Source organism: Cylas formicarius, unplaced genomic scaffold, assembly GCF_029955315.1.
Source record: "Cylas formicarius isolate icCylForm1 unplaced genomic scaffold, icCylForm1.1 PGA_scaffold_3__17_contigs__length_32017465, whole genome shotgun sequence".
Taxonomy (NCBI): domain Eukaryota; kingdom Metazoa; phylum Arthropoda; class Insecta; order Coleoptera; family Brentidae; genus Cylas; species Cylas formicarius.
The window spans coordinates 21807470-21834023 of record NW_026844326.1 but is presented as its reverse complement, the minus strand read 5'-3'; the positions used below and the strand labels follow the sequence as shown (position 1 = coordinate 21834023).

Here is a 26554-nt window from a genome sequence, read left to right as displayed (position 1 = left end):
TATCCCATTTTTCGAAGAACTTCTTCATTTCTGGTTCTTGTGCTCCAGGATATTTTAAGCCCACATTTAAAATGCTTCGATCTTATTGACCATTTTTTATTAATATTTCGGATCCAGGCATAAGAATCGACTATAGGTAAAATTTTACAAACATTTATCTTGTTATGTGTATTATTTGAAAGCATCGACCTGAACTTCTGGAATGCATTTCTCGGATTTCATATAAAGGATTCTTGGATATCTCGATCAATCCAGCAGCCGAAATATTGGAAACAGTATTATACCATTTGTAGACACAGTCGGAAAAACGATCTTTCAAACAATGCTTTACGATGCGAATTCGAACGATTCTTTGTTCATTTTAATTATCTATAATAAAAGATAATTTCTTCAAAAGCGGGATTTAAGATTCAAGAGTGCTATCCCCAAATGTAGTCTAGGAAATTCTTTGTATTCTTTGTATGTTAATGTTAAATATTCACTGTCGGATATAATATAAAATGATACAAAATTTAGGCACGATATACATTAGATAAAGTATCCAAGGGCATATTTTTGTTGGATTATTTGTTGAAGACTTTCGTCACGATATGCACACAATCGATTACATTACAGTGGCTTTGAATCGATCGATTGTTTTACATTTTGTTTATAATTATTTTTGGACACAGGTATCATGTGACGTCACCGCCTATCACATTAATTATTACTCCCATGGTTCAAAAACTTTAATATTTGAATATTCCTTTCTTCAATATTTCTGTAAATAGTTTTGGATTTTAAAATAATTGTGTGTATAGGTATGTGGGTTACAAAATGACATCCAGAAGTGTGACATTTGTGAGTTCAATGGATATCTTCAAGCTACCGTCAGTGCGATTCCTGGTCATCCACTGGACAGCCCATTTGTCCGGAACGGGTGGATCGTTGGATTTGCAATGGCTTTAAGTGTGCTAGAAATTTGAAAATAATTTTCCAACATTTTCCCCTGGCCGCTTTAGCCATAAGTTTTTTTACTGTAAGTCTTTACTAAACCCATTTTCCGAGATAGAGCCCGGTTCCTTTCTCAATTGGCCACCAAGTTCGTTTAGGTTTTTGGAATAAAAAGGCACTTTCTTCAATTTTTAAGCAATTTTAAAAAAAATCTATAGGACTGCTCTTTCATTTTACAGATGGAACTTGTGCAAGTGGATTCATTTTATGCTAGAAAAAATCGTACGTGGCATTTCAAATTTGCGTTTATAAAATGAATATCTATGAATATAACATGCAATTTTTATATATAAATATTAAAATATTTTATAACGTAAATTATTGGTTACTTTTTGTCTTTGAATTGATTAGTTTTGTTATCTACTTTTCCTTCGATTCGATAGACCAGCCCAAATTTTCGAAAGCGATACTCTAGGAGTTATAAGATAAGAACAGAAATTAGTCAACATCTCTTATGGCCGACGGTAGCGGCAACGTCGCAAGCACGTCTACCACCTTCGCGAACACAAATGTCATACAGGGTGCTTCAAACGAGCAGAGTTCCTGTCTGGAGGCATTTGAACCCTCTCGTGCCGTATTGGGAGAATCTCCGCGGCAAAGCTACGTGGGGTGAGGGTTTGTAATGCCGTAGGGTAGACGCGTCGTGATTTTTTGAGAGCTTCTTGCCGAGTTAAGCGTACTAGGGATGTAGATAATTCGGGAGGGGTTTGATGAGGGTTGTTTCGGTAATGAAGCAATATAAATTTAAATTTGTGTGCGTTGCGGAAAAGTCGTCTGAAGGGGAGTGGGTTCTGCGAATAGGGGTGGAAAAACTGACTAAAACAATTAATACCAGTTAGAGTTTATATAGAAAAAATTACAATAAAAACAATCTTAAATTGTTGATTTTTAGCAATATAAACTACAACATTGCGAAATCTGGCATTCTTCACACAAATGACTCTATGCAATAGGACGCACTCTTTTGCCGAAAAATTATTTATGTTTTACAAATGGTTTATATTTAATATCAATTACTTAGTTGACAAGAATCTTCATTTTAGTACATGGATAGAGTGGTTAAAATATGGACGTATAGTTTTGGGGGGCCACAGTATACCAAATCCATCCAAAATCATTTTTACAATCTAACGGTGGACTTTTTTAATCTGGTGAAAGCGCAACAATTTAACCAACTGATGTTTTGACCAATGGTCAAGAAATAAGCAAAATAAATTAATTAAATTATTATTATGTTCTTGATAATGAAAATCTGTAATTTCGCCCACTCAAAGGTCAACTACTAACCATAATTGTCACTATATGGTGGATGCGCAACTTTTCAAATCATACAATTTACGTTTTCACGAAGTATAATAATTAAGAACTATGAGTGCAGGCCTTCCTCATTTCCATAGTTTTTTCTAGCAATATTTAAACATAAGGTGCGTTAATTAGCTGGGTTACTTAGCTAATTATTGTTTGCGCTATCGGTCATGTTCGAAATTTGTAGGGTAAATATATTTTTTAATGAAAACTCCTCCTGTGTAAAGGTAGAACAAAAAAAATTGGCAACTTATATTTTCATCTTTTTGATCTAAATTAATAAACCTGATAATGAAGGCGCTACAGGCAAAGAAACAGGTTCTTCCTTTCCTCTTTTTTTGGTAGACTTTGCTATCAATAACGCAAAATGTTGGCTACCAAGGGACTAAGAAAACTATATAGCTTTAACGAAAAAATAAAAGAACCAATGACGTATAGCGGTGATGGTGAGCATGTATAGTTGACATTCTAAAATTAAAATTTAAAGGCCACAAAACCATTATGGAAAAAGTCTTTCCTATTCTAAAATTTATGGAATTTGTAAAAAGTGCAACGGCTGGTAGAGTTCAAAATGCAAATATTTTTTATTTAAAATATCAGAAAAATTGAAGAGAGAGAATGAGTTTAGAACTGACTGAAAAATAGGAAATGTGAGTAATATCTTAAAAATTAGTAAAAGTAAGGCAGAAGTTATAAAAGCAAAGGTAGGTAATATAGTGGACTTCCTATACTAGTTTAGGGGAACTAGAAGTGAATTATACCCTGCTAAGAAAGAAAAAATAACAGTGAAAGCAAGTAATAAAAATAAAATATTCATGCTATTGATGTTATTAACACAATCTCACCATTTGTCCTTACTATACAGTGTGTCCAAGGTAAGATAGGAATATAAGGTTTTAAAGAATTTTATGAGAAACAAAAAAAAATGCTTTTGAATGATGTATGACACTATGCATTTATTATTATTATTATTAGGGTCACAAAAGCAAATTTTGATTTGATTTAGTTTATAGAAAGTCAATGATCTCATCCACTGAATTAGAATTAAATTTCAAACAAAATTTCTTCAGTTAATGATAATGTTTATTTCTTTTTGTTACTGATTTTTGAAATGAGCCATAAATTGGCAACCAATCCTGCACAAATCTGTTTATTTTACTGTAATCTTTGTATTTAAATACTGCTTCTTAGCATATCAAGTATTTCTATGGCACAAAATTCAGCACTGTAGCATGTTGAACTATTATCAAAGAATTTTTAAATAAATTAAAAGCTCGCGTATCTAATACAATTCGGTATGTTAACTGAAATTAATTGTTTATAGCAACAATTGGGCTGTCTAAGCATTTTTTATGCCCTATCTATGAAAATATTCAATATTACACCAATAAAAAAAAATCTGCTTCCTTTTATGTCATCATATCTTGGTAAAAAAGTGCCCCAATAGTGTAATAATCCCAAGATTATGTTTGTCGTTTTTTGATCTTTGCTGACAAATCTTATATATTTCCTCAAGTATCTACTATAGTTTCCGATATCCATATCACATCCTTAACTGGACACACAGTTTACCGTTTCTTTGAAACTGAACGCTCATACCTTTAATTTCGTCTATTTTTAATCTTGTCATTCTTCAGCAGGAAGCGGAAATTAAAACCGACCGCCTTCTTTAAATACTTTATTTTCATCATAAACATACATCAATTAACTTAAGAGTACGCCTGGACTCTCACAGCAAAACTTAAATATAATTAGAAAAACGTCCTACTTACATCATAAGTTCGTCCAGGTCCGCTAGAAAAATTGCAATTTTTTCATTTTTTTATACACGTCCTCGTGCGTGGCAAAGGAGAAATTTTCAAAATTACAAAAAAGAAATTAAGAAATTAGCAGTTTAAAGTATCGAGAAATTGAACACAGTGGATGCAGCTCTTTCGAAAGAATGTACAATGGGGGAATATGTTAACCAAACGACGGGCAGCGGTTCCATCGCCTCCCAAGAGGTAAATTTCAAAAACGCAAAAACGACGTGCCTGTTAAAAAAAATATTTACACACGAACGTTAACGAACGCGAAATTTCGAATCGACCGCCAAAAAAATCCAGCGACCGTAATTACAAAAAAATATCCCTACTAAAACCTAAACACAATAAACGGCGTATTACATTTATACACTCTTCGACACAAACATGGCAGTCATCACATGACCAAATATTACGTAATTAATATAATTAAATATATCTTCAAACGGATGCGGCGGATGAGGGGGAAATTTTCCTACCAAAAAAAAACCCTTAACTTTATATAAAAACGTCTCGCGCCTCGCGTGTTTCCCGAACAATTATGTATACGTTATGGTGTGTGTGTTTGAACTGGCACTTATCTAGGCGTCTTATTTACAAAAATATGTCTAACTTCCTTACGATCTAATTTTGCCCAATGGCCGACCTATATTTTGTGAAACCGCTCGCGAATAATACGGGATGGAATTTATCTAGTGTTTTGGCTTGGAAGTGTGCGGCCATCGAGCAAGGTAAAGTGCCTTCGCAATTATGTCAAATCGAATTGCTACTCGTCTTGTGTCGAACATGTTTGTTGCAATATCACGATCCGACTTTCTAGGAGGTTCTTAACGACCGAAACAACTGCCCAGCTTAACACAAGAAAAACACTTAACAAAAAAATTTTGTGCCTCTGACTTTTCAGGCAGGTCGGTACATTTATACCTAATATATATAGAGGCATAGGAGAGGTATATGGAGATATAAGAAAGCATAGGAGAAGTATAGAGGAGAGCAATAAGGAGGAGAAATGGGATCTATATGGAAGCATAGGCGAGGAATGTGGGGTATATGTTAGGCATAAGAAGTAGTCCATAGCAATATCATGAGCCAGCTTTTTGGCTAAAAATGTACCCTCACCCAACCATATCCGAAAACTTTTAAGGTGGAACCTGTGCCCGGCTAAACAAAAAAAAAAACTTAACAAAAATCTAGAAAAGTTATTTTTTGTTGTGTCTGTGACGCAAACAGTGTTACTACTTTAACAGTAAGTTACGTCGCTAGGGCCTTTACACTTATATATGGACAGAGGCATACAAAAGGTATAGGACAGGTATATAGAAGTACAGGAGAAGTACAGTATAGGAGAGTTATGTGAAGGTGTAGGAGATATGTATAGGAGCAGTATATCAAGTTATATAGAGGTACAGGAGAGGTATGATGGGATATACATGCAAGATATACTGAGTAGTTCAAATATACGAAGCTGTCTGGCCCGAGCGATGAATACCTACTGTAAACAAACTTTTATTAAAAAAAAAAAAACACATCTGCCATTAATTTTTTTCCAACTGGCGAAACTTTCTCGTTCGCTAGGGGGTGGAGCTCAGAGACCCTAAAAGAAAAACAAACAATCCCAAAAAAAATCAACAACGGGAATAGAATTTTGCGTCTAAAACTACAAACAAGCTGCTCGAAAGGATCGAAAACAAAGCGGAAACGAAAATACAAAAAAAATATGTATTTACAGTCAGTCAATCAATGGATAGTGTGATGCTCCTTGTCAAAATTGCTAGGGCACTTTACTATACATAGAGAATCGTCATCTATTCTCTTCCGCCGGACTCCCCGGTACGAAAACGTACGGGAGGAGGAGTCTGACGCGTACAGTCGTTCCATTGGTACATTCCTGGTTTTCATTTTATTCGGTTAACATTAAAAACTATCAAGTAAAGCTATGATCAGGAAGCCAATGTGCTTAAACGTTTTACAAGAAGACAATTTTTATTTTTCAAAATATATTTATATATACTGTATGTTGTAAAATTCTTCTCGTTCATCACCACCTGCGGTCCTAAGTATCTCGAACTACTATCCCACTAGAGATCATCAAAGATATAAATCACTAAAAAAAAAAAACAAAAGACAGAGTTCGCACTGTGGGTTCTGTCAGAACGCTAAGTTCGCGCAAACCGAACGGGAGATTCGTAAGTAATGAACTAAAAACACCATCATGGAGCAAATGAAAAAACTGTTCGATGCTCGATAGATTACCGTTTCGAAAAATCATATATGTTACACTTGGCAGTCAGATTGATTTTTTGTTTTAATTTTTATCTTTTTTTTTGGTTAAATTAAAACCCGCGAAATGTTACTGCGACGATTCGTTCACGAGATTTGAGTCGATTACGCGCGCATGGTCACTACAAAACAAGCGGCGAGGAAGACAACTTTTCGGTTCTTCGGTATTATCTTCGGTCTCTGTACAGGAGGTAAGTCTGCAGCGCTTGCGGAAGCTGAAGTCCCATCACTTTCTCTTCCAAATGGGCCTTGCCAAGTCTTTGTCTTATTACCCGACGACAGAGGTCCATCAATGGAAGCGGTTCGGCTGAAAGAAAAATAGAATTTTGTTATAAAAACTATACAAAAGTTGTAATTGCTGTTCAAGGTCAAACCTATACATTTTCCCTCCATTGGCGTGTGGGGTTACGTTATCATCATAATAATTAAGAATAAGAAATAGAAAACGAAGGAACAACTAAAGACATTAACAATATTTTTATCAAAGAATATTTAATGCTTTATGAGTTTTATGTTGGAATATGTCATATTGAGACTCAATTGGTCTTATGAACTGTAAATAACAATCTTAGTTAGAGCAAAAACTGGAATTGTTTTTGTTGCCATTATTTTATAGTCGACATTTTTAATCAGCACATAAAAGTTTCGGATTCGTACTGAAAAAGCATTTAATGTTGAGAATCTAAGTATTTACCAACACATGAGATTCTGCATTGCATTTGTAATAGTAAAAAATAGGGATATTTTATATTAATATTAAAAATATAAAATAAATATAAAAAAATTCAAATTTTAAACACTTCTCTTTTAAACAATATTTGTCCTAATTGTTGATGTTAATTTTTTTTTATGGTTTTGCATTTTTTGTTGCATACACTCTTAATTAGTAACAAAATGGAAATGAGTAAATAAAGTATTATTATTATAAATTAATGTTAAGTGCGGTCAGGGTTGAAAAAATTTAAACCACAAATCGCACTTTTTGATACTATTTACAAAACTGCTGGACGCAGAAGAAATCCAGAAGTTTTGTAAATTCCTTTGAAAAAAAGAACGTACTTTTTGATGTTTCTTAAATAACCACTTCTGCGACTCAATAGACCAAATTGAAGGAACAGAATACTCACGATCTAATCCGCCAATGTATCGCATAGTGATTTCGCAATGGCCCCACACGGCGCTAACGATCGGGTAGAGTTTCTTCCCCTTCAAACCGCGGAACGCGATGCCCAGGTACTGGCCGTCGACGACGAAACTTAACGTGCCCTCGTCCATGTCCAAGACGACAAGGAACTTGTCGGGTACGATGAACGTTTCGTCAGGTTTCAGCAACGCGGGGTAGAGCACCCCCGGTTGGTTTTTCGAATCGTGATAGAGCTTGTTCCTGCCCAAGTCCCAGCCCCACGAGTTGTCCGTGCTACCGACCAAGCTATGATACCCGACCGAGTGGAGGGGCGCTTCGGCAGTTGCCACGCCCACCACTGCGTGCGTACCCCGTTGCCTCGTCGACCAACACACTTCCCAACAGTGCATACCCTGGAAATTACCGAATATAGGTCTTTCAACTTTATCGATCTGGATAGCAATGGCAATTGTTTTCTTTGTTATATATGTTGATAACAAGATATTGTTGATATTTTTTCTCAATTTTTTTTTCCTTCCTTGAACCCTTATTTTTTATGTTGACTATTGTTGACTGTGACAATCGGTTATATGTAGTATATACCAATATTTTCAGACTGATGCCAATAAATATTTATATTGTATATGATAGGACACTTTTTAGATCATTTGTAACTCATATAAAAAAAAATGACATATCCGTGTATGGTTCACTACAACATTTTGGTTATTGTCCAAAAATATACGATTTTCCCCCCATTGATTGCAGTTTACGAGGAGAACTGGGCCGGTGGAATTGATGGGTTGGAAAGGACGTGCCAATTACAAGTTTTAAAAGCTATCGCATTAAGGACTCCTTCATGCTTATTACCGAAAATTATATCTCAAAATAGACATCAGAAAGGTACATTATTGAAGGTATGTGGCGCATTGCACCTGTCATCCTTACACGTGGGGGAAAATACCAGTCATTGAGTTTCTCGTCATACTTTTTCAATTGGTTTTCATATTCAATTCCATGCCATATTTTTAAATATAATAGGATACCTTTACTTTCAAGCGCTTCTACGCCGTGGCCGAATTAATGCATATGCGGTGAAGACGTCCTCTTACCTTTGTAAACCCGACCTTTCCCCGTATACAGTCCGTGCTCTGCGCGACCGGATGCCTGTGAAACGTCAACTTGTCGTCCTCCTTGACGAAGATGTTCAAAGAACGATCGTCCTGGTTCCAGCTGTACTTGAGCTGCGTCTCCCTCAACGCTGCCGGCATATCGAGCAGCATGTCGAGCCGCGGCGGCCTCGCAAAGTCCTGCGCCAATTCCCTCGGGATCACCGGTTTGTACGGGGCGGCTGCGGCGTCTCTGCCGTTTACCGCCTTGACTCCGCCGCTGACCTTCTGGCCCATGCTCATTCCCCGCGCTCCCCGCCTCCCGCGCGTGACCGCCTTCGCTGTCCCGCACGCAGGCAACACGGCCGCCTTGTAGGCGCGCCGAACCTCAGCTGCCCCCCTGCCGCCGGCCGCCTGGTGGCCGCCGCCGACGCCGCTGCCTCCCACGACGTTCCTCACGACGCCGCTAGTCCTTTGGTTCGATTTGTACCTGCGACAAGAGACGAAACGTTCCAGCTAAATCTGCATTTCAAAAATCCTAAGTTTCCGCAGTTGTAAAATAAAAAACGTTTTTGGTTAACATTATTTTTCAGAAAAAAACACGCTGTTTGTATCGAGCGACCAAAAATATAGTGCATTTATTGCTTTGACGTATTAAGTACATCCCAACAGATGTTTATTCTCCATGAAGTATAAGTAGAAGCGTTTATTTTAACATCAGGTGACACGTATCGTTCTTGGGAGTTTAATTGAAATTGCAATATGTTCGTATATATTACGGAGGTATTTCACTGCGATCCTTCCAGTAAGTACGTATTTATGTACCTGATTCTCGAGCTTTGACCCTGCGAGGCTGTTTTCGCTGGATACTTCAACGGGTAAGGGTAAGTACTTGTTCACTATTTATCTTATAGGTAAGTTTGAAAATAATCATTTTTGTCATGTGTGCCTGTCGATTAACAACATTCTTCTTCTTATATTTTTGTGTCTTCTACATAGTTTTTCGTTTTGTAAACAACAAACGTTTTTAAGACTATAGATTATATAAGCGATTCGATAGCACAATATAACGGACATGATGATGAGATTACTCCAGTATCATTGTAAATTTAACCCGATTGAGATGATTTGGTCTGAGTTAAAAGCGCATAGAAGAAATAACACTGCACCAAAATTTGTTGATAGTACCATAAACGTAAGTCGGCAAGAGGTAGCTAAAATATCAGTAGAAAGCTGGTCCAACTGTGAAAAACGAGTAATAAAAGGAGTTGATCATTGAACTAGGTGTCGGCAGTAGCGACTTCCTAAGTGATTGATACTTTATTGTTATTATATTTAATATTATGTATATTAATAACGATACTATGTAGAAATGTAATTAATATTATAAATTATTCCTTTGTACTAATTTTTTTGTACATGTTTCAAGAATTACTCGGCGAGAAAGATAGAAGACATACTTATATCCTGCTTATTAGTGCAAGTAGATAAATTGCTAGGACGGTCCTGCAATGATTACGAGTAAGGGTCCGCTCGGCAGGGTGTTCTATAAGAGGCTGTGGTTTTGGAATAATAAACAGTAGGCAAAGTTAATCTCTTCGCCAGCAAAACTGGTGGACTGTTGCGAATGAAGTTGGATATCGCTCACATTGACTGGTCGTTTAGTCATAGTAATAAATAATGCCCGTTACCACTAAAGAAAATTGGAAAAAATACCCACGTCCTCTTGTGGAAAAAATGACATCACTCATTGGCAAGCTTACTTTAAATAAGAAGCACTTTAAGGTGATATTCTGAAAAATGAACCACTGGAGAGTGTAGCTTTGAAAAAAAAACAAGCCTCTTTGTACGAAATTTATAATTATAATTTTACTTCGACTTCCACCATATCACTGCGAATTAAACCCTATTGAATTGATATGGGCCCAAGTAAAAGGGTTTGTAGCAAGGCATAACACCATTTTTAAAACGAGGGACCTCGAAATCATTTTGCAATAGGGAATAATGACAGTGGAAAATAGGGTAAGTGCAGCGAACCCGTGATTGAAATAGAAGAAAGAATGTGGGAAACTGATGTTAGAAAGCACTGTCCAGACCTTAAGGAAGGAAAGAATGCGGGAAACTGATCACATGCTAGAAAACATTGTAAAGACCTTTATTATTGCTCTCGACTAGCAAATTTAAATTTTATAACTCTCTCGCATTAAGAAACAGACCACAACAGGAGAACTGTAATTGTGAATTCCTCTGATTAGGTATTAGTATAGTGATAATTTAATGGTAATGAAAAATAACACTAATAGAAAAAAAACAATTTTCCTGGATCTAGGGCAAAAAATAAAAATATAGATTCTTAATAAAATAATTTTTTTTTGCACAATTAATATATTTATATAACAAAACTATATCTGATACTGTTTTTTTTTGTCAAGACTATAGTAAGCATTGGTATTTTAACAACTGACAAATTGTAATTCCTAAATTATCGACAGCCCGATAAGTTGTTTCATTACATCAATTTAAACCAGCAAAAATAATTTAGAAAATTTGCTAAAATATTTATGTATTTTATGTGTACTTTCCGCGTTGTCAGTTTTTAATTATATGAATACTCTTTTATGATTTATGAATCGAAAAATCGGCTATCGATTATACGACACAAATTTACTGGTACGCTATATTCCGATGAACGAAATTGAGGGATTGAAAAAGTTTTGAACGATCGACGTAAAATGATACTTTCATACATATAAAACATATCCACATACAGATCGGTAGCAGTTCTTTAAACCTACTTGAAATTTACCCATTAGGATTTCTGTACTCAAATCATCAGTCCCACGACGCAATAGCACCATCATCAAACGTAATCCTAGACAAAGCACAAATTGAAAAATTTTTCGATTGATCCGTTTGATCGAAGTCTGGCTGTGCGCACGTGACGGGAAACAAAATTCACAGATTTTTAAATGTTTTTCCTTTTCTGCATTCTATTGTCTCAACCGATATTTATCTGCTCCTGCGGGGCTTAGTTATCATTGTCTTTTAGCTTTGTTCCACGTAAATGTTCCATGTACAAAATAAATAAGCACATTATAATATTAGAACTTTTGTGCGTCATTGATGTAGTCGGAAAAATGAATGGGACGGACTCTCCTTTCCACCAAGCCAACGCTTTGAGAAACTGTTATTCCTGGAGAATATAATTATTTCCTAGCGTTGTATAATTCTAAGAAGTTTACAATTACGTCATATGTATTTTGCATATGCATAGAAGACGTTAAATCCGCAAAAACAAATGGTTGGTGAGCGGCACACATAATGTGTGCAGTTTAAATTAAATAATACAATACAATAATCAGAATTTGACGCAGCAGTATGAGCAACTCTGGAACTTACCGGGTATTACCAGAAAAATTCGTTTCTGAGGCTACCTTTTTATCTCAACAACATACTTGGATTTCATTTTTGAGGCAAGTTGAGTTAAGACAGTTAGAAAAAGTCGTTTTTTGCATTATGGAATACTTGGTACTTTCTTAGTACTTGATATTTTGGTAAAATCATTTTATGAGATTTTACTAAGAGAATTACTAAAAGTAATATTTAATTCACTGCCACGTGACTGTCACACTTCATATTCACGTAGTCATGATGACATTGTAAAGTAATTGTGTAATTGGAAGATGTATCGATTACACTGAATCATTTCCGACGTAAACAACAAATAAAATAATTCATCTTTCTATTCGCTTACACTTTTAGACACGGCGTGCTTCAGATAACTCGCATCCTATGGGAAAACTTATTACTACTTTTTATGTTTAAAAAAAAAGATGAAAATAAAACTTAACTGTCATATTAAGCAATTTCTTTAAGGGACTTCAGTCCTCAAGAGATGAAAAATATGTTAGTAATTGCTGCAACAAAACAGTAAAAATTAATGTCTATACTTAAAATAAACATCTTACGTTTTGAATGAGTTTTTGGAAATTTTTGAATATTTTGAAGTCATTTTGCAACCAATTTTTATAATTTTATCGTATTTGAAAAAGGGACGACACTGTATAAGGTTGCCTAATTCAAAAAGATTTGAAAATATGAGCAATAAAACATTTTCATATTGTAAAAATGCTTTACGGCTATTGACTGGTCAAGACGATGACGGCGAAACATGACAGAAAAAGAAAGCAAGCTACACACTACACAATTTATTTACCAACGTTTGAATTTTCAATACTTTTTTTTTTAATATAAACACGATCAACTCCCAATATATATCAAAAACTTTCAAAACAGACATTAATGTACAGAGTGTTCTATTTAAAACTTAGTTACTTGACTACGAAAGTACAAACATCCTTATTTCGCAATATAACATTTTCAAACAAGTTATGTTGAAGATTTTTGATAATTTTTTCGCGCAATGAGTTGGATTTATTCTTAGAACGTCGATCGCCATTTTTAAACGGACCGCCAAAGAAGTGTTTCCCCGCGCGTATTTGCCGGGTGAATCACCGGAGGCGGGTGGCGGCTGCTACGAGATCGCGGCGTGTCTAGGCGTGCGAGTGAGAGGATCCCAGAACCCCAGCTCTTGCTTAATAACAACGTCCAAGGTCACGGTCATTCGCGGTACCGATGATCTGCATAATGCTAATAAAATCATAACGCCCGTCGTCCGGCTCATTCATATAGTGCAAAACATCGGCGCATTGTTCGAATGACACCATTTTTATATTTACAGTGCTTCCGTCACATTACGTCATCTTAATTGAAAAAGACAATCCGGCTGAAACGGGAAAATATTTTTTTGGAAGAAAAGAAATTTTGTAGGAAAAAATTTACAGGGTTGGCGGCTAAAATCAATTTAAGAAAAAATCTCTCACACCTTCAAGCTCTCCAATTTCCAATAATTTTTATACCCATTTGTCGGCTTTTTATTATAAAATCAAGCTTTCCGTTGGGTTCATCAGTAATAGATGTTAAATAGATTTATATTTTTATAATTTGTACTGTACTATTTCGGTGTCTTCTTTTTAAGCTGTTGCCCTGACAAGAAGTTATGAAGAGGCGAGTAACAAAAAAAAAAACAAGCATAATTAACTGTCAATCGGCTGACGAAACAACGGTGGGTTCCTCAAATGTGTCATTAGAAAATTATAATCCACTTTAATCTTCGTTCAGCTTTAATGTAGTTTTTAGTAGCTTGCGACGTGTTTGTTTACGGTCTTGCAAAATATTTGTGCCTAGTCTGCGTTTTACACCTTAATTATGATTTCTCAGTGGAGGAATTATATATAACAACGACGTTGTTTACAGCTGTCGCTTATTCTCGTGTCCTAGCTTATAACGCTTGTGATCATTCCAGTCATGTGCTCCACAGTTTATTTCTCGCTTCCACGATTTCCTCGGTCTACCTCTTTTTCTGCCATTGGTGGGGATCCATTGTAACAGTAGCCATACCATTTCAACCTTTTACATTCTACAGTTTCCAGGATGTCAATATCTATATCCGCCAACAATTCATTATCATAGCTTTTATTTTGGAGGCGTCTTTTTTATTTATCACCCAAAGCTCTGAGCCATATGTTGCAATACTTTGAATGATACTTTTATATATTCTAACTTTTGTGTTCCGAGTGATGTGGTTATTCCAGAGTATATTGTTTAGTTGACGTATTGCTGTATTACCTTGTGCAATTCTAGTTGCGTATTTGCTAATTTGTGTGCCTCTAAATTCTAAATGTCGTCCTTCATTTCCCACCACTACATACTATAATTTGGGAAAATATGTTATTGATTCCTACAACAAAATAGTAAAAATTAATGTCTATACAGTTAATTTTCCTTTCTGCATTCCTGATGGAACATCTTCGTATCTATTTTTTACGTGCCGATGAAGCCTGCAAACCCAAGCAAAAGTTTGACTTAATATTATAATATATTATATTATAATAATATTATGTTATAATAAAGAGTCGTTTAACTGTGATGTTAATTATTTGCTCGCTCCCTTACTTATTACTAATTGACCAAAAATAAAGCTATTTTGATTTTGAAACTCATTCAAAATTCTCTAGTATCAGCAAGTTATGATATCCTGACATTCACAAAGTTCTTGAACTAGCCAACCAAAACTTAAAGATGGATAAGCTAAATTCGGAACTTCTTGTAACAAAAATTCTTATTGACTCAGCTGCGTATGCAGTTCCTAGTTTCTTTTGGTGTGCGTTGCTGAATTTGCAGCATAACTTTATGGCAATGGCAAACAATGGAGATAGTAAATAAAAGAACCGCAAGTAACGACAATTATAATATAGATTTTTAATTGGCAGGCAATTAGCTTAGTCGATATGTGTTTCAATAATGATTCTTGGAAGTTGCCTCCTACACACTGTCGCATAAAAAATTTAACTTAATACTTTTGCATCTGTTCATAAGCAACGGTAGCGTAATTTTCAAAGCGAGCACCTCGAATTGAAGTATCATAAGAGGCCTCGAGGATCCGAACGATTACATCTATAATTACACACCAATATTATGATAATTACGTCTCCATCAGCGAGGTTTAAAGTGCGTATGGTTGATAAATGTTAGTGAATAAATTAACTACAAAATTTGTAAAAACATAGTACCTCATGGAGAGAGATAATAGAAATAATAGAAATAATTACCATGTATAAAAAATACCTTTTACTGATTAAATACGCTCACTAACCAAAACTACTTTTTTCTTCTACTCCCGTATGTAAAATACCTAATTACATACCGATCTAGCGTGCGGGAAGCGTCACTTTACCACGTCAGTTTCGTTTCCCACGAATCCGAGCCACTTCGGACATTTCCGGGATTTTACCGGACGGGTTTGGGAACAATCGGCTGTTTTCGGAGATATTTCCCACATCTTAAATTTTGACGTTTGTCAATTCTGACGGTCATGTCAGTGAATGTATTCGTGTTGTTTTGCGAAAATGTACCCAAAAACTAAATGTCGTACAAAAAGTATAGTAGGAAACACGTCCGGTAAACTTTTTAAGTCGCTCGTTTATTAAACACTCGCTCCGCTGCGCTCCGCTCGTGTCAAATAAACTCGTGGGTCAAATGCCGTTTACCGCACGTGTTGCATAATATACTATTACAGAATAGAATTTATGATCCTAACTACTCAAAATATATCACTCTATCACACGTCAACGTAATCATTTTAAAGTCTCGTAAAATAAAATAAAAAACATAATGATTTATTTAAGGCCGTTTAAGATTTACACTACCTAGAAATTTTTGAAAACTAATACATCCCCTGTGTAGAACAAAAAAATGAAGGAAGTGTTATTTTTAAAAGCTGTTAAATTATTTATTCCTCGCCATAACATGCGAATTTTTTTATGCAATTTTACCACTAAATAGATGGATCGCGATATGAGTTTTGTTTAATGTTTTGTTAAGGTTTACAACCTGACAAAATTCTAACAGTTCCCTTTGATAGATAATAAATTGCAGTGATATTGACCAGTCAGCGACTGAGTGCTTTGGTTCTCGATTCAAAATTACCAATGGTGTTCTAGAGTGCATAGTTCTAGAACGGTAAGTAAATTACTTACCGTTTACTTAGGCAACCGGCGAAAACATCGTTATTTTCGTGCGTTACTAATTACCACAGTATAGAAACCAGCGAATGGTATTCCCGTGCTCACATTCGCCCCAGCCCAAGAGGAACGACTACTCAAAGCTTTCGTAATGGAGGGGACAGCTCAACGGATCTGCATAAATCGCAACTTAAAATGCGGAATGGACGATAAACAATTAATTGACAAAACCCATTCGGAATTCGTGATGGTTGGCGAACGATCAAACATCGGTGGCGGAAACGACTGGCTTTTTCCAATTCTTTCACAAAGAAAGAGAATGGCCAAAACGTTTTTCAAGGATACCGCGACGCAGGTGTCAATGGCATTAGCAATGGGCGGCGATGTGTACGTAGTGGCCCAACGATATACCATACATAACGTTTTTCCGGAACTCATTTGCCCTACCTCATCCTAACTCGGGTCGATATAGGTTTGGCGTCAAAAACGCGAAACGAATGTTGACATCGCGAAGCAAAGTTTAACAGGAAAAAATAGTCCTCGGAAGGAAAGGAAATCGAGAGATAGCCGCGGTGTAAAATAACGCGAAGGGGAACGTTAAATTCGTTAAAAACATATTCGTTATTCACAGCCGACGATCGCTTGATTTTTTTATCATTATTATTAACATTTGATGGTTTCTAATTACGTAATCGCTCTACCAGGTGGCACGGAAACAATGTCTTATTCAAGGTTTCTTCGGTAACCGTCAGCTGTTCCGAGACGCTGTTGAAATCCTTTATTCGATACCGAGCGATATAAAAGTTTCCAGGGACTAATTTGCAGCGTTTTTGTTTTACAAGATTTAAATTAATAATTTAGCCATTATTAGCATCATATAAGAGTAACGCTGAGACGCCTAGCGGTTGAACTGAGTAAATTCACTAACGAGAGCGATAAAGTATGAAAAGACCTAGAACTAGATACTTCTACAACATCGAGGAGGAAGAAGTTTAAGATGATCATAATGATCCCTATGGTTAAATGTATCATCTTGGTAATAGATTACGTTAGATACGTATGGTTGATATGCCTTAAAACGTCATCTGTTAAACGGGGATTAAGGAGGAAGGTTTGATTAATGCTAATTTCAAGTGGTTCATTTTGATTTTACAATCGAACCAAAAGCACATTTACTTATTAAAAACTACCATATTTACAAAATGACAACTCTTTACTATGCATATATATTTATTAAAAAAGCAATCAGTGTGGTTGTGTTTCAGTAGAAAATTTAGTCTTGCACGTTTCTGAAGAAAAGAAGAAGAGAACGGTGGAATAATGCTTTTCTTGCAACATTTGGCCAGTTTAACGTCTGATCAAATTGTAAGTAACAAATGTTCTTAAAAACGCACCTGATGCATGTGAAATGGCACCATACGCAAATATTAGAGACAGGTAAGTTGAAATTGGATTCTGCTTAGTAGATAACCGAGGATGTAAAAGAAACTCACCCAGATATGCAAGGTAGTGTTAGGTAGACTGGAAATTGAATAGACATTCAATATATTAATTTAATTGCCTTTACCACCTGTGAATAAAGTATACAAGATTATTTTAGATTAATGGACCATCTTTATTAGAGAATTCAGATGATAAAAAATTATTTTAGTAATTGTAATGCAACTGTGAACGATTCTTTTATTTTATTATATTGATAAATTAATTTAAACAAATTAATGAATTTTTAAATTCCATAAAATCTACGCATAGGAAGTTAACATCCTCACATGCAAGTTTTCAATATATATACTAATTTTTTTTTTCGTAAAAGAAAAAAATTATCGCGCCATGTAGAAAAAAAAAACCTGGTAATTCTAATTTCATGCGGATGTTAGCATTACCACTTTTTTTCTTTTACGACAAATAGTTTACACCTGATCCATAAGTAAAATAATCAATAAGTGCAAGTTTTAAGGACGATAATGCTACACGTTAACAATCTCGACAATCGGAAGTGAAAATTGGCGAATGCGCCGGAGAATTCCGCGACTGTAAATATCGCCCCGTCTGCCACAGTTCAGTTAGTTATCAATATTACAAAGGCAAGTTTGGTTAAAAAAAGCAACATTTTAAAAAATAATAAACATAAAAATATTATAAACAAACAAATAACAATTAAAAATATGGTACCTAAAACCACCGACAATCATAGAACCAAATCTATTAAACCATTTTCTGTCAGCAGATTTTAAATATTTTTAATTTCTTTTGGTTTACGTCTCTGATTTCAGCAGGAAGCATATATTTATAGTATGTTTGGCGGGAATGAAAAGGTGATTTTTAACAGCAATAGCTATTACATTTTTTAACTGAAAGGTATTTTTGTTTCGGAGTAGAAATTAAAGTCAGATCTTGTTTGTAAGTTTCCTTTATTATTATGTATATAAAATACTAGTTTCAGTAAATGAATACCCGTTTATATTATCTTATATAATAATAATAATAATAATAATAATAATAATAATAATAATAATAATAATAATAATAATATAATTAAAATAAATAAAATCTGTTAAATAGTGGTCTAGAGTTGACGGAATCAATTGGTTTGAGCTATAAAGTTACAGGTCGTCTTGATTATTGTTCAAGGCTCACCGACATCTTGAAAACTACACCAAATTGGAGATAGCGCGTAGACTCAACCTTGGGGTAATCGTCGCGGCACAACGATGGCGGCCGAAAAAAAAAAACGAAACCGAAGCGTACCTTTTACCGGCAATTGCAAATACCGCAGAGCAAAGTGATAGTTAACAACGAATTCTAACAGTTACGTATTTTAAGTAAGCAATCGAATTCGGCATATGGAACCTTTCGACGTTTTGTAATTGGCGTAACCGCGGGTACGCGAATTAAAAATGAAAAAAAAAATTAGGAAACCGCATTCGTCCTCCATTTTAATGCATTCCACGTTTTGTAATAAATTTTTACTTCTGAACCGCTTATATAGAATTCGATTCCGCTCTAATGTTAATTTTTCGAAGGTAATGAGGAAACGAAACTGGAATTTATTAGATATTTCTGTTTTTTTTTTCACGAATAACCAAAACTGAGCGACGGCCGTGCCTTTCACTATTTCAGCGGACCCAAGCGAAGGTCCGTCATACAGGGTGTCTCGAAACTTAAAAGAGCACTTGCCAATGCGCGACAGAGCTGCGCAGATTGATTGCGAATGGTTTTATGGCGCAGACATATCTCGTGCTATAGTACGACTAACGAGTTGTGTACAGAAGTACTAAATAACAATTAATCAGTTAAATAATCTGGATAAACGAACTTATTTGCTAATTGTGTCAGTAATTTGGATAGATTATTTGCAATAGTTATAGGTGGATGATTTTTGGTTTCAAAGTTTAGTTAGATGTTTGTATAATTTGAGACAAGAAGTTTAGTCGTCATAGTTATACACATGCTACCTATAAGATGTTTCCTTCGTGGAAAAAAGAACCCCGCTCTTCAAGTAGATTGGAGAGAGGAAAAAATTGGTCATACTGTGTCAAGACTTCCTACCTGCCGTTGAACATCGGTAGGAAGGAACCATGTTTCGCCAACCTTGAATTCATCTGTGGTTAATCTATTCCAGACAGAGATGCAAAATAATCCGGGAAAATTGTGTAGCCCATGTACAAAAAGTAGGGAGCACGATTGTGCACTTGGCTGACGACGGTAACCATGAGATGGAAACTAGGTTAAAACTTATTTATATTTAGTTTTGATACAGTAGTTTATAGCACAGTATAATACTAGCTGGCTACCTATCTAATACAGTTAATTGAACGTACTGGCACTCATGTGCTGTATTTTTATAGTAAAATAGTCCATTATATACAAATAGTAACCAGTACTTGCCATGCAATTGTGCACCACTGCTTTTATCCTGAATTTTTGCCCACGCTGCATCATCAACTTAGAAAATTGGGGTCGGTTTGGATTGTCTATACCGGAAATATTTTTAAAAAATTTTCAAAAGCCCAACAAACATTAATTAATAATCAATGCCGTTTAATCAAATAATTATATCTAGTAGACTAGTAGAAAATATTGCAATGAATCCACCTCAACGATTCTGACGAAGTCCAACTGAAAAGTTACGCTAGTGAACGAGACATTGGCTGACATGTTTAACAAAAAACTTTACATTAAACAACACACATTTACAAAATAAAAAATATTAGACCAATATTTACCGAATATTTCTGTTATTTTAGAATATAATTTTCGATAGTTTAATTTAATCCGGACTTAACGTAATGCTTTTTATATTTATATTTAAATAATGCATGCAACTGAACAATAACAACACACTGTCTTATAAGAAAAACTCGTACGAATGGCATTATAAATCTAATTGCATCTCTAATATTTATATTATGAACGTTGTAACGAAAAATTGAACGCTAGCGAACAAAAGTAGGAGCACTAAACAACAAACAAGGAATAAAATGGAGCTCTTTAAGATTATCTACACAAACCAACCAATTAAAAATACCCCTATAAAGAAATATAACCACAAACAAAGCGGAGACACGAGTCTGAAATCTATTCGTGTTCACACAAAAAACAAGAGAACAAGTGAATCACATAAATTCCTTCTCAAACTCTTGCCTAATTCTTAATGAGTAGTATGTTTTTAAGAATATTGATTTTAAAAATACGTTAACCCGAAGCTGAGTATCCAGATCCTATGCTACACATTTCACTTTTGAAAATAAACGGATCTTAGCTAAATTTTCAACTAGAAAAATATTCTTCATGATTTCTTCGTTTATTTTAAATTTGATATTTAGCGAAAAACACATTGGTAAGCCCAAATCTTCAAAACATCCTGTAATTTGTGTTTAATTCATTAAGTTGCCCCATTAACGGCATTTTTTTTGGGAGAGGGAACACATCTGTTTGCAACTACAAAAAAGTCTCCCCTCCCCAACCATGGAGATACGACCGGAGGGTTCATACTAATGCGCTCCAAATTTATTAAAATTTAACCGTTATACCCCTTCAGTTTCGTGCATCAGCGAATGGCAGAAACTGGTTCGTCCGGAGGGACACCATCAGCTGTTTCAACATTAAACAGATTAAAATCAATGTTCCGGGCGCTGTGGGTGTTTATCGTATAACCGGATAAGAGTCGATAGTACGTACTATAAAATTAACAAAAATTTTATTATAAATATCCGTCCATAAATAATAAAATATCCAGACATCTAAAAGAAATCAGATTCAAACTAATTAATTATGTTGTTAAAACTCAATATTATAACTACAGGTAACAACAAAGACACACGCCACTGCTTTCTGATAAATTTGGATCAGTATGAAAGTAAAAAAATAAATAAATAAAACGCTTCTTGATAATTTATAACGTGGCAAATAGTCCTTTCCTATAGATGAGCGAATATTTTAGTTAAATTAATGAAACCGACATGGGGTAAACATGGTTAACAATGTTTTTACAAGGCGAACTAACCAAAACTAACCAAAACGTTGTTTCATGGATTACAATTTTCGGATGCAGCAGAATCGGCCAAATAATTGTAAGACAAGAAAATTAAATAAAAAATTTGGCTTAATTTATTTCCTAGAATTAGAAAAAATGAAATAATATGGAGTATGTGCTATTTAAAAAACTCGATAAACCCCATAGAACTCAAATACAAGATTTTGTTTTTAAACAGCCTGAATGTTTCATTCAAAATGACATGCCATAAAAGAATGCCTCGGCTTTTCCAGAAACTGTCTGTCTGTTCGGCTTAGAAATGAAATAATATACAGGGGGTACCATTTAAACTAAGTAAGATGTGGCCACGAATATATATGTTCTGCAACACTGGATACTTGAAAATGTTGTAGAGCGATAGAGCAGCCTCTCTTACATCGTAGTAAATAATTTGAAGAAAATACAACGTGCTCTGTCGGGTAATTTCTGTATAAGAAAAAAAACAAAGGCATGGAAATGGGAAAAAGGTTAAACTTAAACTACCATTTTTGAGGACAATTCTATATTTTTTCTATAAAGCTTAGCGTTTTCGAGAAAAATTAGAAAAACCAAAAATTTTGACTTGTAACCTTTGACGTTCAACCTTGACTTTTTAGACAGACAAGAACTTACTATTTGTATGCCTAATTTGACTGGATCAATCATACGGTATCGATTTTAAAAAACCGCACAATTTCACGTATTGCTGATTTTAAATTCGCGAGAGCGACGACGAACAATATCGGGCATCGCTTCTGAATTCGACAGTCGAGCTTTTTTCTGTTCCTAGTATAACATGACCGTTGCGAATCGGGGAATAAAAAATTCAAGAGGCACACGCACGGCGCGCATTCGTTTCCGGGCCGCCATACGTGAATATAAACAAGCCCAACAAAGGCAACACACTATGGGCGATCGTCAACGCTAAATACGAGGAAACGACTGCTACTAAACCGCTTTGGAACAAAGCGCGTTTCGTGGTTGGAAAAAATGGAAGAAAAAATATTTCCTGATACGCAACCGACCACGAGGAGACGTACAACGACGTAAATACAAATAATAGATCTTAAAGCTGTGGCTGTAACTGGAAATTTCGTGTTTCAAATGGAAATTTTGACACAAGTGCAGTTTAAATTAAAATTTGGTGTTTTGAATTCAAATTTTAAGATAACATTTCCACGATATACACGTGTCTCTAAAATTCAAGATTTCGATGTTTAACTTGAAATTTTGCCATAAAATTTTGACTTAATTTTCGTGTATTAAGTTGGAAATTTTACCTTAAAATGAAACCCAAAGCTCCAAAATTTCGTATTTATACCAAAAATTTCGACAATGGATGAATGAAAACCCCAAAATTTCGCGTTTTGATTCAAAATTTTCAGTTTTAACTTGAAATGTCACCATAAAATTTCGAAAAAAGTCGAAATTTTACAACAACCACAGACGATATTTTTAGCAGATCAAATTAATTATGCTAACACAAACATATTTTAACATATGACATATTTTAAGTTCTGTCATTTCTTCTTCTTCTTCTTCTGTCTTTGTTTCACTGTTTGTTTGTTCTAAAACCCAGTAATAAATACTTTTCGTTAGTTTAGCTTACGAACACAACCGCTTTTATCCCCTCCATAACGTAAAACACATTCTACCACTACAAGAGTACGAAGAAGAAGTTTTTAATTTATTATTTCTACAGGGGACTGTGCTTCAGTTGCCTGCCGATTTCTAGGCATTTTAGCGATGGTTTTAATGCATTTTCTTGAACAAACCGAAAAAAAATTGATTTTATTTTTAATTTTTAATATTTTCAACGCCAAACTAAACAAACGCGAAATAGAAAATAGCGAAGAAATTCACTTAGAAACCTATACGGTAGTATTATACAAGTAAACGTATTACAACAAAGACCATTGCAATGCTGACATTCCGAAAAGTTTCGAAATTACAATGTTAATAACTCAATTTAACTAATGTTGACTGCAATTGTTAAAATCACGGATAGCTAAAATTAATATATATCCACTGTGAAATATTTCTAATAAGAATTCCGTTTTGGGCTCTATCCATGAAGGAGTGAGAAATAGCCGAAACATTATTATTTTGATCCATTTATTTAGCTGTTCAAAAAACCTCACAAAAAAAACTATTTACCTCAACTTCATTGTTTTATCACTTCAAAAGTTCGACTCAACTTTGTTTCCGAATTTTCTATTTTCAAAATTCAGAATACATATCAAATAACATATTTTTTCGTAAGTGCTCCAAAATTTCCAGTTTGGTATTCATCATCGTTATTCATAAAACGCAATACACAAAAAAAAATAAAACCGAACCGCAACCCAATATAGCTGAGCTCAATGCCGGTTGCGTGCGTACCTGTCAAATAATAGTGCAATTTCAGTGGCTCCTGATCTTAGTAAATCGGAAACCGTTTTTTCCCGTTTTCCACACACCTGGCTTATTCAAATATCGTGTCATTAACCTTAGATAGAGCCTTAACCAAACATCTGCCCTCCGTTTCACTTTTAACTCGATCGACTTCGATCCGATTTGAAAAATAGAAGGTTACAGGCCGACTTACCTACGTCTCATTACGATCATCGTGTTATAATTGCAGCGAACTAAATGGAGGTCGTGCCCAGTCTCTTCACCGACAAAACGCCACTCGAAAACATTAATTTGACAACGCGACCGTCGCAGTACCACCTTCAGAGCGCACCCGGGCACTGAACAACTGAAAAATGGCACCAATGAAGGAGGCAGACGCTGTGGCTTTCCGCCGCTCGTTTGTTTCTTGCTTCGTTTTTTTTTTACACAGTTCGCTAACGCAGGCTCGAAGTGTTCAACGCTTCGCTTGTTTTACTGGTTTCAATTTTGTTTTACCGGAAAATGAAAGTCGCCTTGTTTAGGTGAGTCATTTCGGTTTCATATTCCAAATTCTATAATCGGACTCGCGCAGAACTGTTCATCAGCCAATCGCCATTTTCGTTTCAAATGTCACCGAGGCTGTCAGAAGAAGATTATTTAATAAGCTACAGCTACAGGATGTCGTAATTTGAAGTAGAAAATCATAAGTTTTACAACTTCCTATAGACATTTTTTTCAATTTAATTTCGTGCGACGTCCGTACGGAATTTAATTTAGATTGAATATTATAGAAAAACCATTGTGCACGCCACTGTATTTGCTTAAACTAAGAATTACTTTTAATGTTTCCGTTTTATGTTGAACAAAATTAATTTTTTAACCTTGTTCCGCCCTGAAGGCTCCAAGAAACTGATTTTAATATAATTTTTGACTGATTTTAATAATTTAATATAAAAGTTATGTAAATGTAAAAGTTGAGGTTATGATAAAAAAGAACGATTTTTTTCGGAAAACTTAAAACATAACATTATTAGCATCTTGTTCTAAAACACCCTTCACAGGCAACGCATAGATAAATTGCATCAAGACCGAGGCCATATACAGGGTGTAACAGAATGTTTTCCTGATACGGTGGTAGACCTTTTCCGTCGACTGTAGTTCATTGTAAATTAATCGCAAACACGCTGGGATATGGAGATGAATTTTCCATAAACGCTACTACTTCACTAAATATCGCATTCTTACATAGGTGGCGTTAGCGCCCATACGTTTAGCGGAAAAGACTATACGCCACTGGTTTTAGGTAGTTTTATTCAGGGCTCGACTTGGACTTTAATGTAGTGACTATAAAGGAAGGAGAAGTTTAAATTATAAATATCACACTTTCCTCATATTTGTCAAATTAAGCGCGCCCGTCTATTGATTCGTGATATGAAGACTGGAAATTGTTTTGAATTACGCGTAAAATTAGATAATTTATATAAGTATTTATTAATGAACAATTTTATGAAACTTTAGTCTTTCTGAATCCATTTTTAACTTTCTAGTTTTAGTTTTTATGTGAAAAATGTACTTTGGTCAAGTGCGTTTTAAGCTTCGCGTACTTCGATATCTATTCGGCAATCTTCGGGTGTGTTCGGCTAGCATAGCATATATCAAAACGCGAGAAGCACCGGTGATTGAGAAGTGATTTGAGAATCCAACAAAAAGAAAACTTATTAACGTTCCTCCCTAGAATTCACCAGTTAACCTATTTATTTAACTGTTTGCTACTCTATAATCTAGAGAATTTTAACGTATTCACAGACGGGATAAACAGTTTTTTTGCATAATCATTTTCATCCCCTCTAACAGAGTTTGTCGCGAAAAAAAAGCAGACAGAAAAATAGTTTAGAATAGTTCACAGTTTTTTCAAAACACAGACACGATTTTTGTTGTGATACAATGAGTAGTGAGATAGGGAGAGTTCTCAATTTGAGAAAATACTGCGTAACTATGATCATGATGACATATTATTAAAAAGTTCATAGACGCGTGCACTTTTATTAGCGAGAAGAGCGTTCCTTTTTTTGCACTTTTACCGTGCAATGCTAGCGAGAAAATTATTGTTATTTTCCGCCGAATAGGAACGTTTGTGCAGTATCAGCGCGGGCGCTCGTTTCCTGGTAAAAGTGACAGGCCCCGCAATATACCCACTTTGGTATGAAATTTCAACTTTTCCTGCCTCTCTTGTGTGTAATGCCGCGCGTGTATTAGTTTTATATACCACCAACGTTTCTTCATACAATTCCGCCTAGGGTTTAAAACTAACCGCGATAACTTATTCTTCTTCAGGATTCTTGGAAGAATTTGAAATGTACGTGTTTCAATGGATAAATCTGCATTGCAAGACACACCACGGTGCCCCAAAAATGATGCAGTTGCCCTATGTTACAAATAATCTTCTACACGATAGAAAGATTTATCTAACA

General features: G+C 35.1%; 1 protein-coding gene across 4 annotated transcripts in view; it reads right to left on the bottom strand.

Annotated features, from left to right (window-relative positions):
- Nucleotides 1-3962: 3962 nt before the first annotated feature.
- Nucleotides 3963-26554, bottom strand: part of LOC132699627 (protein gustavus) — a 105364-nt gene continuing 82772 nt past the window's right edge. For 3 of the 4 annotated variants that reach the window (XM_060666451.1, XM_060666448.1, XM_060666449.1), the window contains 3 exons: nucleotides 8616-9102; nucleotides 7508-7916; nucleotides 3963-6687 (listed from right to left, as the gene is read on the bottom strand). In XM_060666451.1, coding sequence (XP_060522434.1) covers nucleotides 6548-6687; nucleotides 7508-7916; nucleotides 8616-8915 — 849 coding nt within the window. In that variant the 5' untranslated portion in view covers nucleotides 8916-9102 and the 3' untranslated portion in view covers nucleotides 3963-6547. Of the gene's footprint in view, nucleotides 6688-7507; nucleotides 7917-8615; nucleotides 9103-24297; nucleotides 24427-26554 lie in introns of those variants that run through there. The other variant, XM_060666450.1, reaches the window with a different exon arrangement.